The 17,346-nt window shown below is 46.9% G+C and overlaps 1 protein-coding gene across 6 annotated transcripts in view; it reads left to right on the top strand.

The window, feature by feature from the left end:
- The window catches only part of TAOK3 (TAO kinase 3), a 95,319-nt gene that overhangs the window by 76,608 nt on the left and 1,365 nt on the right, over positions 1-17,346 (top strand). For all 6 annotated transcript variants that reach the window (XM_064466691.1, XM_064466697.1, XM_064466692.1 and 3 more), the window contains 7 exons: positions 1,924-2,058; positions 10,147-10,383; positions 11,005-11,133; positions 12,319-12,522; positions 15,226-15,465; positions 16,412-16,624; positions 17,037-17,219. In XM_064466691.1, the coding sequence (XP_064322761.1) occupies positions 1,924-2,058; positions 10,147-10,383; positions 11,005-11,133; positions 12,319-12,522; positions 15,226-15,465; positions 16,412-16,624; positions 17,037-17,219 (1,341 nt within the window). The remainder of the gene's footprint in view (positions 1-1,923; positions 2,059-10,146; positions 10,384-11,004; positions 11,134-12,318; positions 12,523-15,225; positions 15,466-16,411; positions 16,625-17,036; positions 17,220-17,346) is intronic.

The raw sequence follows: 17,346 nt of genomic DNA on the forward strand, positions 1-17,346 counted from the left end.
CCTGCCTGTCATACAACCATGCACAAGCTGAAAATCTAACATCAGCCCAATTGCCAGTAACTGCCCTTCTGTAACACTGCCTTCCCCTGTTAAGACAGTGGAACAAAAAGTCTGGTATTAAGGATGACCAATATCAAATGAAACTGCAACCTTTTATTACACTCCGTAGTCCTACTGCTTCTATGGAGGACTGTCCTTTTGAACTGTTTTAGCTTGTTCTGCCTCCCTCGGGTGGGTACGCAGGGGCTGGCGCAGGCTTCGTTCTGCGATGGTTTTGGCTGTTGTGCTCTCTCGGCGCAAAGGCAGGTGGAAGCTGAGCATGGAGCAGGAACGCTCAAAATGAAGGATATGAGGAAAGGCATTAGGCTTAAAGCACTTTAAATCAACGTGTCATTCAGCTCTTTATATCAGCATTTCTGTACCGTTTTGGCTTTTGCTTGAAATCATTTACAGAATCATATTGAAAGCGGCTGAACGTGCGTGGGTCCAGACTAGAAGCAGCTAGAAGTTGAGGACAGCAGAGGGGGAAACAAGTGCCTGCGGAGTGGGAAAGGAGCGTCAGTATGACCGCAGTGTCATGGTGGAGATGCTACTCCGTATCGGATGGTTTCTCACCATAGGGCTTTCTGACCTTACCGGTGTCTGCTTTGGCATGGCAGCGTGGCAAAGCTGCTTCTGCTCACCTGCAAACACCCGGTGCATGGAGGCAGCCATTCTCTGCAAGGGTTGGCGTCTTCTACCTGCCTTTTGGCATAGGTGCTTGCAGCCTTTATTTTGCATCCCTGATAATTGGAACCTTGATTTAATTCAGGAAGAATCTCAGCTTTCCTTTGAGTCTTTAGGAGCTGGAACCTGAGGATGGGAGTCATGAAACTGGTAGATGGCAGCGTGGCAGGTGTGCCAGCGCTGGCTGCCGTCACTGCTGCCCTGTGGAGCCCATGCCGCTGGGCAGGCTGCAGTGGGAGGCAGCAGGACATGCCCAGTGTCCAAAGCCTGCTCTGTCCTGAAGGCATAGCCTGCAGGTGCACTGACTTTTGGCAGTCACCATTTCGGTCAGCAAGACTGTGGTGGCGTTTTCTGCCGGCCTTTCTGGTTAGGGTCCCTGCTCTATACGCTTGACGAGGGCTTTGCTGCAAAATTTGCACGCGCCGTTTCGCAAATGCACAGCCGCTCCTCGTGAAGCCTTGCTGGCCAGCAAGAGGGAGGTTGCACCGGGAACCATTTGTGCTAAAACCTGAGAGCTGTTGCTTTAAAAGGGGGGAGAAAAAAAAAAAAAAAATCCTTTGTGGGCTGTGGAGAGAAAGTGCTAGAACTGTGCAGGATCATGACTGGAAAGCAGGATCCCAGAGCGGTCACGGAGGCTTTCCCGGTCCTCTCCAGCCTGCCATGGTTCTAGCCAGCACGCTCGTCCTCCACAGCAGATAGCACACAAGAGACAAAGAAAACCCTATTGAGGACGAACCACTCAGCAAAGGGAATGAGGCAAAATGTTACTCTTGTGTTAAAAAGGAACAGCATCTTCTTTGCTAGACATGGAAATCACATTTTTAATGGGATTGCTTGGTTGCAGTGCTTGAAGCCGACCTTTCTGAGGAGTCCGATAGCTCTGCATTGCTTTATGCTTTCGAGTCTTTTTTTTTGCACATATGTAATACTGGAGGTTTAAAAAAAAAAAAAAAAAAAAAATCCAAAACCCAGCCAGGGATTCAGAAGGCATCCCGCTAGCGATCAGCTGACACGCCGAACCCAAGCCTGCAATGTGTTGCTTATTCATTTTGTACCGTGGGAGCTGCCGGGGCTAGCAGAGAGCTGAACTATGCCTCTCAAACAGCGGCGCTTGTGCAGACAGAGGGGTGAGAGAGAGGCAGCCGCCGCGGGAAGAGCACAGCTGGACTTTCTCCTTGTTTTTATCCATTTCTGCAGGATCATGTATTTATAAGGGATGAGGTGGGCCACAGGGATCGCAGGCCTGAGGTGCGGCCTACCCAGTCAGTGCAGAATCAGGCCCTCCACTACCGGAACCGAGAGCGCTTTGCCACAATCAAATCAGCATCTTTGGTAAGCAGCCACCCCACCCCACCTCCTCTCTCCCCCTCTCCCTCTGCAAAGGGGTCAGGAAATTTTTTTTTTTCTCTCCTAATTATTTTTGTTGTTGTTGGCATAGCAACTAGATATTGCACTGAAAGATATTTTAGCTCTGTGTGTGTGAGATGTAAGATGTAGAATATATTTAATTTCTTTGTGTATTTCCAGTATATGTGAAATAAGCCACTTTCCTGGATGAAGTTAATATAATCCTAGATTTCCTCCCCTCCCCCTTTTCCACCTATCTCTTTCGTTAATATGTTTATTTGCATGTGCATAAAGTGTGTGTGTGTGCTCGTGTGCGATATGCTTAAATGCTGTGGAGATGCAGATGCAGATGGTTTTGAAACAATAAGATTGCTCCTTCCTGGCTGAGCTGCTGGCTCTTTTTTCATTCATTCATTTATTTCAAGCAACTGTACCGTGACTGCATTTTTCAGCTTGATCCCTCAGAAGGATTGCTGGGTTGCAATATCGGAGAGGGCTTACAGCGGGCTGTGGGCTTACAAAGAGGAGGGGGATGGGGTGAATCCATCAAGATTTGTACTATTGCAAATGTGATTGCTGTGGATGCCTTTGTAGTAGGGAAAGGGGTGTGTGCCAGAAGAGTTAGTTGTCGTGCCGCCTCCCCCACCTTGCATCCGCACAGGCTGCAGTCGGTAGCAACCTTTTTGAGGGAAAGGAGTGAAAAATGGCCTTTTAAAGCCTAAAATAAATGTAATCTGAAATATTTCAGCCCAATGGTATTAGTGGTCAGATGGATGGGGAGCGTAAGTACCCGCTGTTTGGCCATGGCACTTGCTCAGTGCTATGACATCATCCTAGACCAACCCTGAAATTACACCAGCGAGCCCTCCCCTTCTTGTTTTACCCTGCCTGAACGGTGGGGTTTTTTCCTTCAACACCACCATTTCTTGATCCCCTGAATCGCTTTGGATTTCTACGTGCATGAGACAGACTGTGCGTACGTGTGTGACCACAGCTAAAGGTTGTGAGTGGAGGGAAAAAGCAGCAGCAGTGTCAGTAGCCAAAATTTTTCTGTGTGGTGGTTGCTGCTGCTAAGATTTAAAATGATGCTGTGGCATACCGACTTCTGGCCAGATGCTTTATGGGCTGAGATTTGGGGAGAGCATCTGAGTTCCATCTTTTGCAGGTGTACTTCTGGATAGCCGTAGCCTGAGTGTTCCCCAGGCCGGTGTCCCCTGCTCCCCCTTCCCTCCCTCCTCCCCTCCAGTTTAAAGTGTGACCTAGAAATGTGTGCATTGGAGGACTTCATGCAGCAGACCTGACACAGGCAGCATCTCTGGTCTCCTGGAGACCCTCTGCCTTGTAAATTTTTTTCTTTTGTATGTATGCGTGTGTGTGCGTGCATGCACCCACTACAGTGCTGACACTGTTGCCTGCACTGAGCTAATAAAAGTAGGATCCAGTTAGGTTGGCTAGAAGGAAGAAATTATGAATGACTTAAGCATCATACCCCAAGCATATATACAATTTGATTGATAGATATATCTGTTGAATATATTAATATTTTCTTACTCCCTGTGGAAAGCTGTTTTTAGCAGCAGAGTCCATAACTCCTATCTTCCTTGAGTATGCCATCCCTGGGCTACTTGGGTGGCTTGAAGGTATTGCATGGCAAGGCCCCTTGGGAGCTGATGAAAGATATTCACATGAAGGTATGAACTGTGAGGTCTTCCCAGCCCTCTAAGCTCTGGGGAAGACAGCTAATGTCCCAAGGTCACTCCTAAATCCCGTGGCAGCCTCCTGTGGGGCTGGGACTGGGTCTGCCTTAATTCCTTAGTCACATGGATTTACTAAATCTCTCTGCTTCAGTGACCAAACGATAATAAAGCTAACATTAATACCGGGCGGGGAAGATGGTAGGCTTTTTGGAGAACTTTTTTCTTTTTTGGTTTTCTGTGGAACGTGCTCTGATATGCAGAGTGTCTGGGCTCATGCTGGGAGGGCTTAGGGTGCACGCTTAGGGTGAGCTTAGCATGAGCAGTACATGCACAGCACAGTATCTTCTGGGGGAGAAGGAAGTCCCACCAGTTAGCTCACGATGTTAGCCAGCAGGCCTTCGGAAAAGTACGTGGTAGTAAGTGCCATGCAAAAGCTTTGTTGGCCCCATCATATGCACACATATCCCCTTCCCAGTATGGAGGGAAGTTCCCAAAGCACCACCTCGGTACTACAGGAGCTGTTACTGTGTCCTTAGGTTCTGAGGTTACGTGGTGGGGGAGAAGTTTCCCTGTGATTACAACAGAAATATTTGATTTCATTTCAGTTAACCTTGTGGTGGGCTTTCCCCTTAATAATATTTAATTTCCACCTGTTTATGTTCCAAAATGGAAATCTAGAAGGAAAAATGCTAAGTCGAAACCTATTCCAGAGAACATGAAGAATGCCAGCGTACGTGCCGGGGTTTGAAGTGCCGGCATGGCTGTCAGCACACTTTTTTTATCACTGTGCATTCAATCACCGCTCGGTGGCTGGATGATGTCAGTGGGTAGTGGTGCTGAATGCTGCTGCTCTTCTGGCCAAGGGAAAACTTCTCTCATGCCTGTCCCCTTGTCTCCTGCTTAAATATCCATGGGGAGTGTAAGGTCAGCCATGCAGCTGATGTGGGGAGAGTGACCTACACATATCTGGAACTTGCAGTGTGAAACCAGAAGTTCAGGCTTTATTCACCTTGCTGTGTTAACTTACTCTTTCAACAGCTTCTTGAAAAACTTAATGCTATATGAATGGGTGCTCAAGATCCCACAGTGTTAAAAACTAAGCAAACCAGCATGTTTTGGTGGTTCCCTACATTGCTGCTGCTGACCATTGCTTTCTCAGCAGCTGGGTACAGTTTCCTGAGCACAGAAAGGTTATGCAGTTGAGAGCATCAGGTGGCCTGTATTGCAGAGATTCAGAAAAGGGAGTTCTGACCCCAAATTCAATTATATGGGATGATATTTGGGTGTAAAAACTTCTGCTGTGGGATTTGCTGAACACCACCCCCCAGCATGAGAGGAGGGCAGCATTATAGAGGAAAAGCACCGAGTCTGGGGGCTGGGGCCTCTTCCTGTTGCTTCACAGCTGTTCCTGCTGGTGGAGTCCAGGGTCTTGGGCCCTCAAGTCCTTATTATTCACCCTTAAATCAGGCTATTGCAGATAGAGGAAAGACTGGCATTTCTAAAAGAGTGTTCTCAACTTGGAAGTTGGGTCTCTTTGCAAAAATAAGCTCTAGAAGTTTCAGCAAGTGTGGGGGTTACAGACAGGAGAACTACATTAGACTGCTCTACACTCCAAATGTGTGATTCCCCTGCCCCGTTGCTCTGTAAAAGCATCACGTGAATAAGAAGGAAGCTGGACAGACTCCCAGGAAAAATAGGGAAATGGGCTATCCACAAAGAAACAGGTTCTGAATACAACTTTCCAGTCTTTCAGTGATGCTTTGCTATTACTCAGGTTAAAAAAAAATGCAAAAAGTTGAGCAAATGTGGTTAAGAAAGCTGAAGGAGCTTACCTTTGATTGTAATTCAAACAACAGTTTTATTAGTCACTCCTTCCTGGGCCAGCTTTCTCTTTGGTCATCATGTAGACCAGCCTACCTCTTACACATACACACTCTTTTTCTTTCTTTTTTTCTTTTTTTTCTTTTTCTGCATGACACTCTTGTGGCAACAGTAACCATCACTCACTTGGAACAGTGGTGGAAAATGCACTGCATGTTACTGCTGCTGTAGTGAAAGTATCTGAAATGGAGATCAGGTACCTACTACATCTCCATATTCTTTTGCAGACTCTCAGTGATCCATAAATTAAAAGTTACAACTAGAAAGCTAAGCCTTGACGCTCAGAAAGCAGTGTTTAAGAAGAAAGGTAGAGTTCGTGCATGTTGATAAGAGTACACCTATCAACACTTTCCAGTGAAAGGTGTTTTTAAATATGTGCAGAGATGCATCAATCTGCAATTCTGGGTGTCTTTCATGCGTGACCCCTTAAGTCCCCACTGCCTCATGCATTCCCTTGATAGCTGCTTTTACAGTTTTCAAATGAAATGATCTAATATTTAAAACTTCATAGAAAGGTCAGTGTGGACTCTGTCAAAGGCCTTGGCATTCTCTTTGATATCCAAAAGAATTATGTGATCTCATTCTGGGTCTGCAAAGCCAGATGTCTAGCCACAAAAACGTCTAGGTACATGTGAGCAGGCTTCTCTGGATGTGGCCATTAAAATGACACCAGGGCAGTCTGACTCCAAAACCAGGTACGTTTACAGGATGGCTCTTCTCCTGCACCCTCTTCTGCTGAAGCAATGACGTCTCATTCCAGATGGTTGAGTTTCTCCTAACGGACTCATCTGGCACTGCCTTTATGGATCTTTGCTCTAAAAATACTGAACTTGTTCTTTCTCATCTCAAAGTTGTTCCCTTGCTGAGAGAGGCTGCTGGCAGTATCTTGCTTAATACTCTGCCTTGGCCAGCAAAGAGGAGCTCAGTATTTTAGTTGGTTATCGAGAGCTGAGAATATCTGTCCTTTAGGAGAGTGTTTGGTATCTTGGTTAAACAGTGTAGAACAAGGAACTCTAAAGAGCTGCTGGTTTAGAGAAGTTGTAGCCCAACTTCCTTATGGAAAGCAAAAATCTTGGAGGGGTGAAAGGGAGAAAGTTTGGATTTTATGGCAAGTGAGCTGCCTGTGGAAGTAGGTTCGTTCTGTGTGTGCCAAAGATACAGAGAGATAAGAAACTGAGAAAATGTCATGCCTTGATAAAAGCTGTTCTGCTTCATATAGGTTTTTTTTGGTCTTGCTGATAACCTGATTGATTATTGCATGCTTCAAACAGATCTTCAGGAAACTGCAGTTTTCTGCTTTAAAGCATTCTACATTTTCTGGTTATGTGAAGAACAAATCTTGCAATGAGCAATTCGGTTGTCATCTTTTTTCCCGTGATAATCTATGGCATTATGTTTGTGAAATACTTTGTAAAGTTCCAAGTGATTACTGGAATTTCCCCAAATTTTCTTTCTAAAATGGTTGCTCAAGCTGTTCATTCATTAGGGGCTTCATCTTTAAAACCATAATCCTTCGTTCATTCGCGTGTTGACATGCTTAGTCTGAAGAACTTCTCTGGTACTGAACTGGGCATATTCAGTAACTAATGTCAATTTCTTCCAATTCCATCCATGCTCTGAGATCACCGTTTGGAGACCTTGTCTTCAAAACTGGAGTTCTGAAGAATGTTAGTCTCGATTAAAGAATACGGTGATAAATTAGGTCTTTAGCATGAGTGTGCAGACATTAAATCTACAAAATGTCCACCAGGTCTACCACCCTCCTTCTCCAGGAATGAAATTCTTGTGTGTTCCTCTGACTCTTTAATGTCTCGTCTGCTGCTGTGACTGGAAGGCTTTATCAGCTACTGTTACAATTAGTAATTGCATCCTGTTGTTGGGGGTAAATATCCCAGACCTAATGTGAAGTCTCTCAGAGATTAAATTCTTGTCCTGATGGAGACAAACTGAGCAAAACTGGAAATGAGGTGCACAGGAGCAGCAAAATAATAAGGACAAAAGTTTAATGATTTTTGCTGTAAATAAAACAAGTGCCTGTTCTAAATCACATTAGAGATGAGACCAAAGGGGAGCCTGGCAAAGTTGCTAGTGGATTCTTAGATCCGTTTTTCCTTATGCTCTTGCTGTTTGCTTTGTTCTACCAACTTCTTGGAATGGAGTATGCTGTGCAGAACTTCCCACTGTTCACAAAAAGGCTGGGCCTCAAAAATAGCACATCTAGGAAGATCTTGTCCTGCTGCATGGTACTTACTGTATCTCCATGCCTCTGCAAGTCCCTGACCAAGTCTGTTCTCTGCAAGTCCTATGTCATTTACTGTAGTGAATGGCATATGTGAGATGTTGGGGTTTTGCCTGCCTTTCCTGACATCTGTCTCTTATAATTAACTTGGATGACTTCTCAGAGAAACTCATTACCTGGAAGCTTCTGTCAGAGATCTTATTCTTGCTGAACTTGACTGAAACATGCAAGTTCCCACAAATGCTTACCAACTTCTGCAAAGTATAGCTGTCACTATTACACTTTAAAAAAAATGCTTTTTGAACTATAGAGTACACAGGGTTCATACTGTGTTAGTGTTTCTGTAGACACTTCTACCATCTCACATACTCCTGGTGTCTGGCTTAGGTCTGTTTCATTACCTCGTCTCAAGCATTTGAAGGCTACTATGTTATACCAGTTGCTGAGGTGTAAGTGTATATTTAATCTAGTCAACTTGAAAATAACATCCCCAAATTCCTTGTAGGAAGAGGATGTGATTTATGCATCATCACTTACCTCAGAGTTGATGTTTGACTTCACTAATGTGGTGAACCCACCATTGTCACTTCCTGGTAAAGGAGTCTGACACAGCACTCCAGTCAGACTAGTTCTTTGTTTTCTTCGCAATGAGATGTTTAATTTTGTCTCTGGAAGGGGTGGGGGGAAAATAGAGGCTGTCCACTTCAGTAGCGTCATCTTTTCATGTCTTCTTTCTATTCTGGGACTCTGGCTATAATTTTCTTGGTTGGTAACTATTTACTGCGTAACTCGTTGTTAATCTGTTTCAAGGTGAAGGCTGCGCAAGGCTCTTCCTAACCTCCTCTTCACACCCCTCCCAAGTATTGGTAGTCGTTTGAGCTGAGCCAGGTGGCAGCACGCTGTCTGCCCTGGGTGACGCTTCAGTCGTGGTGTTAAGCTTGCTTGTTGATTTTGGAGCTCTTACGTGATGGCTTCCTATCAGCTACTAGTCCCGTAGCACAGGGCTGCCAGCAAGTGGGCTTGGTTTGCTGCTCGGTAAAGCAGCTGCTCTTCTTCTGTTGAACTTAAGCCTTCTCAGGTCTGTAAGTGCATCCTATCCTACATCTGAACTTGCTTTGAAGACCTCTGAAAAACAGCCTTTGAATGACAGCAGTACTGTAGTAGGTGCCAGTTCTTTCTCTTGACTGCTATGGAGAAATTGATTAGGAAGACTGGGCTCCTGCAGACTGCAGGAAGGACTGTTGTTCATAAAGCTTCAGTGATCACCTTCAAAGGGCTTAGCTCTTTGCTTCATACTTGTTAAGTATGAGAGGGAGAGGTCCTCTTGTACAGAACCAGGGACTGCAGCTCTACACATGTACTAAGGGCTTCAGCATTTGGCTCCCGCGTCTATCGTAAAAGACCAGTAGATCCTTCTATGTGAAGTTCCTGGGACTGTATAAAAAAATAAAAATAATAATATCAGTCTTGGACACTTCTTCTTTTGAAATGGAAGCATTACCGTTTCCATTTTCTTCTGAAAATTTTTGGCAAACCTTACTGGATTTTTTTTTTCCTCCTTTCACATGGATGCACTTAGGCATGGAAATGAATGTGGAACTTGTGGGTTTGTTTCAGCTGAGCAGGGTTTTAAATCTGCTTAGACCATCTGATCAATCTTGTTAAGAGCACACAATTCCAGAGCAGTGTTCCCTTGTTAGAAAACTTTCCGTTCTGGTGGGGAATGAGCTCGGTCTGCCCTCCTCTTGAATTTTAAGAAGAAATTTTGAAGGAGGCTACTCATTGCAGAAAATAGGTATTGAGGAACTTAATTGGAACCGTGGTGACTCAGGGAGGGAGGAAAGGATGCGGGGGTTGGGGGATTTCTTAAAATGGGTGCCATCTTGTAAGTCCATGTCACCCTCACAATTTGAGTCCTGTGTATGAAGGTTGTCCAGCAGCCGCCTTTGTTTCCAGAAGTAACCTGCTGTTTGCGTTATTTGTAACGTGACGTTTTTCTGCTGTGTTACTGAAAACACGTGTAAAATTCTAATTAAAGATGGGGGCAGGGTGTGGAAATCAAGAGAGAGAAACCTGATGGCCTGGTTTGGGATATCAAACAGTAGCACCCTCCAAAATCTGGAACAGCATTCCCTGAAAGTTGGTTTCTAAGAGTACAGCAAAGCAGGGTCTGGTATACAGGTAAGCAGCTAATATGGGGACAGCTTGTATGTGAAGAAGGCCATGTAGCACTTCTTCCCCTTTTCCTGACAACAGGTTACAAGACAGATCCATGAGCATGAGCAGGAGAACGAGTTGCGGGAACAGATGTCAGGATATAAGCGGATGCGGCGCCAGCACCAGAAGCAGCTGATCGCCCTGGAAAACAAGTTGAAGGCCGAGATGGACGAGCACCGCCTCAAGCTGCAGAAGGAGGTGGAGACGCATGCCAACAACTCGTCCATTGAGCTGGAGAAGCTGGCCAAGAAGCAAGTGGCTGTGATGGAGAAAGAGGTGAGTAGAGTTATAGGCTCCCTAGCTGTACAAGAAGATTGGAGGGAGAAGTGTGTAGCGCATCTCTAAGAGAAGGCTGTGGAAGTACTGCTTAAAACCCTTGTTAAGTGTGCTGTATGGTTGCTGTCTGGGGCTGCCCTGGCTAGCTTTGTGAAATGGCTTCAACCTTCTGGATGATGGGCACTCCATTGGCATCGACCAATACTGTAGCTACTGATAGCTGGCTGAAAGACAGACAAACTCTGTGGAGAGCTTGGAGGGGGCTTCTACCTCATGGCTGAGGCAGTGACAGAGCTTGCTGCTGTTACTCAGCCTGTTTGAAAATCAACATGTTAATCCATATGGTAAACTAGTGGGGTTTTACCCTCTGGGGTGGTTCTGGTGGAGAGGTAAGAAGCGTGAGGGAACTCAAATGTACGTGGGCATTGTGCCGTTTTTGTGCAAGCAGCTCTCATGTGGCCTGAATACTCATGGCTTTGAGTGATGGGAGAATGACAGACCAAAAAACACACCACAGAAGACTGATTTGTGCTGGATTCAGTACCTGCTCCCTTACCCCTTTGGTTTTTGCTTTTTTTGTCTCTCCCCCCACCCTACCCCGTCTCTCTCTGTGCCTTGCAGGCAAAGGCAGCTGCAGCAGATGAAAAGAAATTCCAGCAACAGATTTTGGCTCAGCAAAAGAAAGACCTGGCGACCTTTTTAGAAAGTCAGAAGAAACAATACAAGCTTTGCAAGGAAAAGATTAAAGAGGCAAGAAACCATCATTTTCAGGGCTGAAGCGGGGTGTGGAATGAACATGAACTAGACTTTCATTTTGACAAACCTGGGCCAGCCCAGGGGTTTAAGGGATACTGTCATGCTTGGAAGCATGATTATGATTCTTAGCAAGTAAACTTTCAGGAATTAGGAACATCTGGAGGCATTTCTAGAATAATCTCTAAGGGTGCTAGAGGTGCCTTCACAATTTGCTGTAGAGCAGAATCTTTGAAACCAAGGGCGGTGAGGGAAAAAGGGATTTCACAGGGAATTCTTCTTCCCCTTTTTCCTCATCTGGAGGATTTTTTTGCTAAAGCTGAGTAATCAGAGCAGCCATTTAGGTGTCACTTGATTAGAAGCGCGGTAATCACTTATATGAGTTAGGAAAATTAACTTAGGATATAGCTTATCTATCCCAAATTGCATTACTTAAGTACAGCACCCCCACCATATCGCAAAATCGTTTGCTGTTAAGTATCTAGAGGTGAGAAGATGAAGAGCGAGGAGCCCTGTTAGGTATCTGATTCGATAGAGAATTGAGCATGAATCCTGTTGAAATAAAACTTAAGCCCAAGCTGGACTCCTTTGTAAAACAGGCGCAGAGCTGGGAAAGGTTTGGCCCATTGTCTTTCCTGGATGGCCAGAGCCTCCCCCACAGCGGTGGCTTTTCCTTGCTGCACTGTTTAGCCCCTGAGATGTTTGGTTTTTTTTAACGGCCACTTTTTCCTCCTTAGAATACAACTCTAGAGGCAGTAGGGCCGGGCATGGCCAGGTGACAAATTTGGTTCTGCTGGTACCTGGTGGTGCGGTCAGGACTTCAGTGTCCTTTCATGAACTGAGTGGCAGAGGAGTAGCCAGTGACTGAAGGTTACACTGAATATAAGGAAAAAATTTCTTACAGTGGGGGTGGAGGGTGGTGAAGCACTGGAACAGGTTGCCTAGAGAGGTGGTGGAGGCCCCATCCCTAGAGATACTGAAGGTTAGGTTGGACGGGGCTCTGAGCAGCCTGATCTAGCTGAAGATACCTCTGCTCACTGCAGGGGGGTTGGACTGGACGGTCTCTAAAGGTCCCTTCCAACCCAACGCATTCTATGATTCTATGAGACATTCAAGGTCCTCCAAGTCCTGTGTCACTGTAATGCTAAGGGAAGCCTTGCTTTTGACCCTGTACATATGCAGGAAATGAATGAGGACCACAGCACGCCGAAGAAAGAGAAGCAAGAAAGGATATCCAAACATAAAGAGAACCTGCAGCACACACAGGCTGAAGAGGAGGCCCATCTTCTCAGCCAGCAGAGACTCTACTATGACAAAAACTGCCGTTTCTTCAAGAGAAAAACGATGACCAAGAGGCACGAGATGGAGCAGCAGAACATTCGGGAAGTATGGCACTCTTTACTTCCTTTCCCAAACATTTCTTTAATTATTTGACTTCATATTTGTAAAACAGTTTGCTGACTGACACTAGATCTTCGTGTTTCCAGTTGCTAAACAGAACTGAAAAAAATGTAGGAAACATGATTTTGGGAAATAGTTTTCCACACAGAAGTGGCCGCTTTTCTTAAGTGAGGAGGGGTGGCATCACTGACTTGCAGACAGAAACGTTACGTGAGCCACCCGCTCTGGGTCCCATGCTTTGTCTGATTTGGGGGGGATCCTGCTGGGCTTCTTTCAGAGCACGGAGCAGTTTGTGCCTGGGCCACCTGCAGGGTGGCTGAAAGGGCGTCACGCGAGAAGTTCTACTTGTTGGCTAAAGAAAACTCACACAGTTGAAATATGTGTAATAAACCAGTAATAGCCTTCAAAGAACAACATTAAGGTTGGAGAATGAAATGCTACAAATGTAAGAAATAGCAAAAATTCAGTCCTCTTTTGTGTCTGCATTCTGGTTGTCTGCAAATAGTCAGGTGTTGCTTTTCCATTGGGCTCTGCTCAAATCAGCCCACAGAACTGATAGTTTGTTAACGAGAAGCTGTTCAACATCTTGCTTTTCCTCATTAGTTATTAACCCTTGCCTTACAGGCTGCCTGTAGTCAGATACCACTTTGGAGAAAGAATTATTACTTGTAGATTTTTCTATGGTAGTCCCTATAATTTCTGAATTCTTGATGAATGTTATTTTTGGATAAAGACTATCAGATGAGAAGGTATTTTAGTAAAGGCTGAGAGTGAGTGATCAAAAATTTCTAATAATCGTGTACTTAGTCTGCTACCATTGAATTTCCCAGCGTACTTAACGTTGCCCTGTATTTTACCTGTTCAGAGCTTTGCTGCCCTTGGCTTCAGATGTGCCTGGGGCTGCCCAGCTGCTTTGCAGATCACATCCGGACATCTCAACTCGGACACCCTGAAAATGAATGGCTGTGAAAAATCAGATTTGGGCAGCCTTATCACAGCATATAAGCTCTGTGGCAGGGATGAGAACAGAATTGTTACCTACCATGGTATTTTAAGCAGGAAACACTCCTCTGAGCTCCTGCATTTAAACTCTTGAAAGGCCTAACTTTCAAAATGATCTAAGAATTTATTTCTTGAAAATAATGTCCCTGCTAACTAGTTCAAATTCACTGGATCAGATAGCCGAAGTAAATGATGCTTCAAGAATGTTCTTCTTGATGTTTTAAGTAACCACAGAGGTTCTTTTTGTACAAATGGGAAAGTGTTTGTGAGAAGTGGAGTGCCTCTGTTCATGCTTTGTCAGCTGAAGTCGGGCTTGGGGTGGGCACAAGAGAGGCTAGTTGTGCCGTCCTAAGGTGAAGGCACAAGTGCCACAACTCACTGCATGGGCCGACGTGCTGTCTGAGTGTGCTACCTGCCTTTGCACACACGGGAAACAATGTCAGCACACCAGTAGATCTAATTTTTTATCTCGGCTGTCAAGGGGCAAGTTTTGCCTAAATGTAAACATGTGCAACATCCTTCTGGCCAAGAATGCGGAGACAAGACCTGGCCCTGTTCCTTTGCAATTCTCCTAGCTCAAACCTGTCATTGCTGTAACAGCCAAAGGGCCCGAAGTACCCGTTTGCAGGTGCTGATGTTGAGAATTACAACAGGACTACAACATGCAAGCAACAACTCAGAATCATTAGTCTTATATTTTGCTTCTACTGCAGAAACTCATTAGACTGAGCCAGCACTGGGCCCTCCCTGTGCTGGGCGCTGTGCGTGTGCGAGGCAGCCCCTGCTGTGCCTGTCTTAGGCTAGCGTGAAGCACAGCAATGAGTTTGTAAACCTGAGAGCTGAAACTGAGCCCTACCAGCAGACCATCTGTGAAGGTCACCAAATATCAGCAAGGGGTACAGCTGTAATCACTGCTTGACTGAGCTGGGTTCAGCTCCATGCTCCACAGGGTGTTGCTGATATCTTGAGACAGAAATATTAGCAGTAATCAGGGAGAGAGTCTGGTGTCTTCCCCTTCTTTGGCTTGTAACTCAGTGAAGGTTTTCCTAGACTGCAGGGCACCATGTGCAGGAACTCTTATGTGCACATTGAAAGATCATGTGAGCCTTGGGCTGTATCCCCATTTTAAAAACGTGCTGCACCTGGGGCCAAAAACCACCTGTACACAGTGGTAGATTAAATTCTTTTTCTTACCTGATGTGGTGTGTTGGAGCTGTTCACCTCTGCTTTGGCTGTTCTAGTATAAGTGGTATGAGAAGCCTCATCTCCCGGTGCCTAGCAGGGGCTCAGGGTTACTTAAAACAGACAAATAAGAGCCCCGACTCCATCAGTCATCCCAGCCCAGGCACCCCCGGCTCTGAGCACCCCAGGATGTGTTTATTAAAAGCTTCTGGGATTCTCAGCAGTCACAGAGGGCTTGTGTGTGGTCCCAGTGCCACCTGCTGGAGACTCCCGGGGTGATCCAGGAGCTGCCAGAGGAGCAGGTTACAGGGGGACGGATGGATGCAAGGTGCCCGCTTCATTAGCGTTCCCATCGTGCTGCTGGGTTTGTGTTTCCCTGTGGTACATGGAAGTCCTTGATGTCATCTAGAAGAGTGACCAGGGCACCCGGCCTCGTAAATTGAACTGCTGCAGAGAGAATTGCTCCTCAACTTTTGTCTTGTGCTCTGCTGTCCTCTTGTGCAGGAGTTAAACAAGAAGCGGACCCAGAAGGAAATGGAGCACGCCATGCTGATCCGGCACGACGAGTCGACGCGCGAGCTGGAGTACAGGCAGCTGCACACGCTGCAGAAGCTGCGAATGGACCTGATCCGGCTGCAGCACCAGACTGAACTCGAGAACCAGCTGGAATACAACAAGCGGCGAGAGCGGGAGCTGCACAGGAAGCATTTCATGGAGCTCCGGCAGCAACCAAAGAACCTGAAGGTGCTGGAAGCTTTCCTTCCTCCTCCTCCAGTGTCTGTCCTGCCAGGCAGGCTGGTCCGTGTGCTTGTTGCCTCTGTGCAGCTGCCACGCTGCAGAACCACCATTCTCCACCAGCACCGTGCGTTCTCCCTGGCATCCCTTTCCTTTGCGCAGGGCTGCTCTGGTATAAGAAGTTGTGGGCTACTATAGCAAAGAGCTCACTGAGGATTTTTTAATTGCTGTGCTGGTTGAGGCTGCTGGGTAACAACAGGCTAGTCCTTCGCAAAGTGTTACGGAATTTGCTTCTGATGAGCTGTGCTTTCTTCAGGCCCTTGCTGGTGTCAGCCTATAAACCTTGATAAGGAATGGGGTTGGGTGATACTTCCTTGCCTTCAGAGTCAACAGGTAGAGAGAACATAGGTATGCTGAGCACTGTGCTATCTGTCCCAGTTCAGCTCTAGGCTGATTAGGAACCTCTGAGCTTCTTGCTGTGGGAGATTTCTGTTCCTCCTCGCTTTGTCACACAAGTTCTCGGGTCTGCAGTCTTCCCGTAGTGCATGGCTGAGGTAGGGGAGGAAGCTGGGGAGTCCTTGGTGAGGTAACAAAATGAGAGGCCTTGAAAAACCAAACCCCTTTTGGGAGGTAGGCGGCAGGATGATGGGCTGGGCAACCTGCAGGGCGCAGGGGTGGAAGGCGGCAATGCCCTGGGCTGAGGAGGGCTTAGTGGATCCTGTTCCCAGCCCAGGCCCGTGGTCAGTGCTGAAGCAGGGACGGACTGCGCTGATGCTGCTCGTTAGACGGCTCCGTGTGCGAAGCGCACCCTGCTTGCCCCGGTACAGGGGCAGGAGACAGCGCAGAGCACAGGGGAGCTGTGGTTGTCTCTCACAAACCTGCCCGTTTGGATGCATTATAACCTCTCCGTTCCCAAAGCCTCTTCGTGCTCTTCACGTTGTTCCTTCCTTGGCAGGCTATGGAAATGCAGATCAAAAAGCAGTTCCAGGACACATGCAAAGTGCAAACTAAGCAGTACAAAGCACTGAAGAATCACCAGCTGGAAGTAACTCCAAAGAGTGAGCACAAGACAATTCTGAAGAGTCTGAAGGACGAGCAGACGAGGAAGCTCGCCATCCTGGCAGAGCAGTATGAGCAGAGCATCAATGAGATGATGGCCTCACAAGCGGTAGGTGCAGCGCCCGGCGCCTCCTGCCTCCGGGCGGGGCGTCCCTGGCCGAGGTGCAGGGAGGTGGGGTACAGTCCCAGCCGCTGGGTGGTGAGCAATGCAGCTGTGTTTATAACTACTTTTTAAATAAGCATCAGGCAGCGCTTTCCCTCTTGTAACAGGCATCCTGCAGAACACGCCTCTTTTCCCTGATGCCCCTCACACTGTGGGGTTTTAGAACTGGATCTTCTCTGGCGCTCCTGCCTCCGTGTCAGTGGGGAAGCAGCTGTTTATGAAGCCCTTCCTGCTTTCCCAATCTGCCACCAACACAGAAACCCCCCAGCTTTGAGCAGGAAGAGCAGCGTGTCACTAGCGTCAGAGCAGAGAAGCTACTAGTGGAGGTTTGAATGTTGTTTTCCCAATGATCTTACAGCTACGGCTGGACGAGGCCCAAGAAGCAGAATGCCAAGCCCTGAGACTGCAACTCCAGCAGGAGATGGAGCTGCTCAATGCATACCAGAGCAAAATTAAGATGCAGACAGAAGCACAGCACGAAAGAGAACTCCAGAAGCTGGAGCAACGGGTGTCGCTGCGCCGGGCACATCTCGAACAAAAGGTAGGTTTTGGGTGGGCTGCTGGGGGTACCTGGGTCCCCCCTGGCCATCTCGCCTCAGAGGCGGGGTCAGCACGGCGTGCCTGGTGCCACGCGGCCGGGAGCTGCTGTACCCGCGGCGGTCGCGCTC

The sequence above is a fragment of the Phalacrocorax carbo genome, chromosome 15 (assembly GCF_963921805.1).
Source record: "Phalacrocorax carbo chromosome 15, bPhaCar2.1, whole genome shotgun sequence".
Classification (NCBI taxonomy): Eukaryota; Metazoa; Chordata; class Aves; order Suliformes; family Phalacrocoracidae; genus Phalacrocorax; species Phalacrocorax carbo.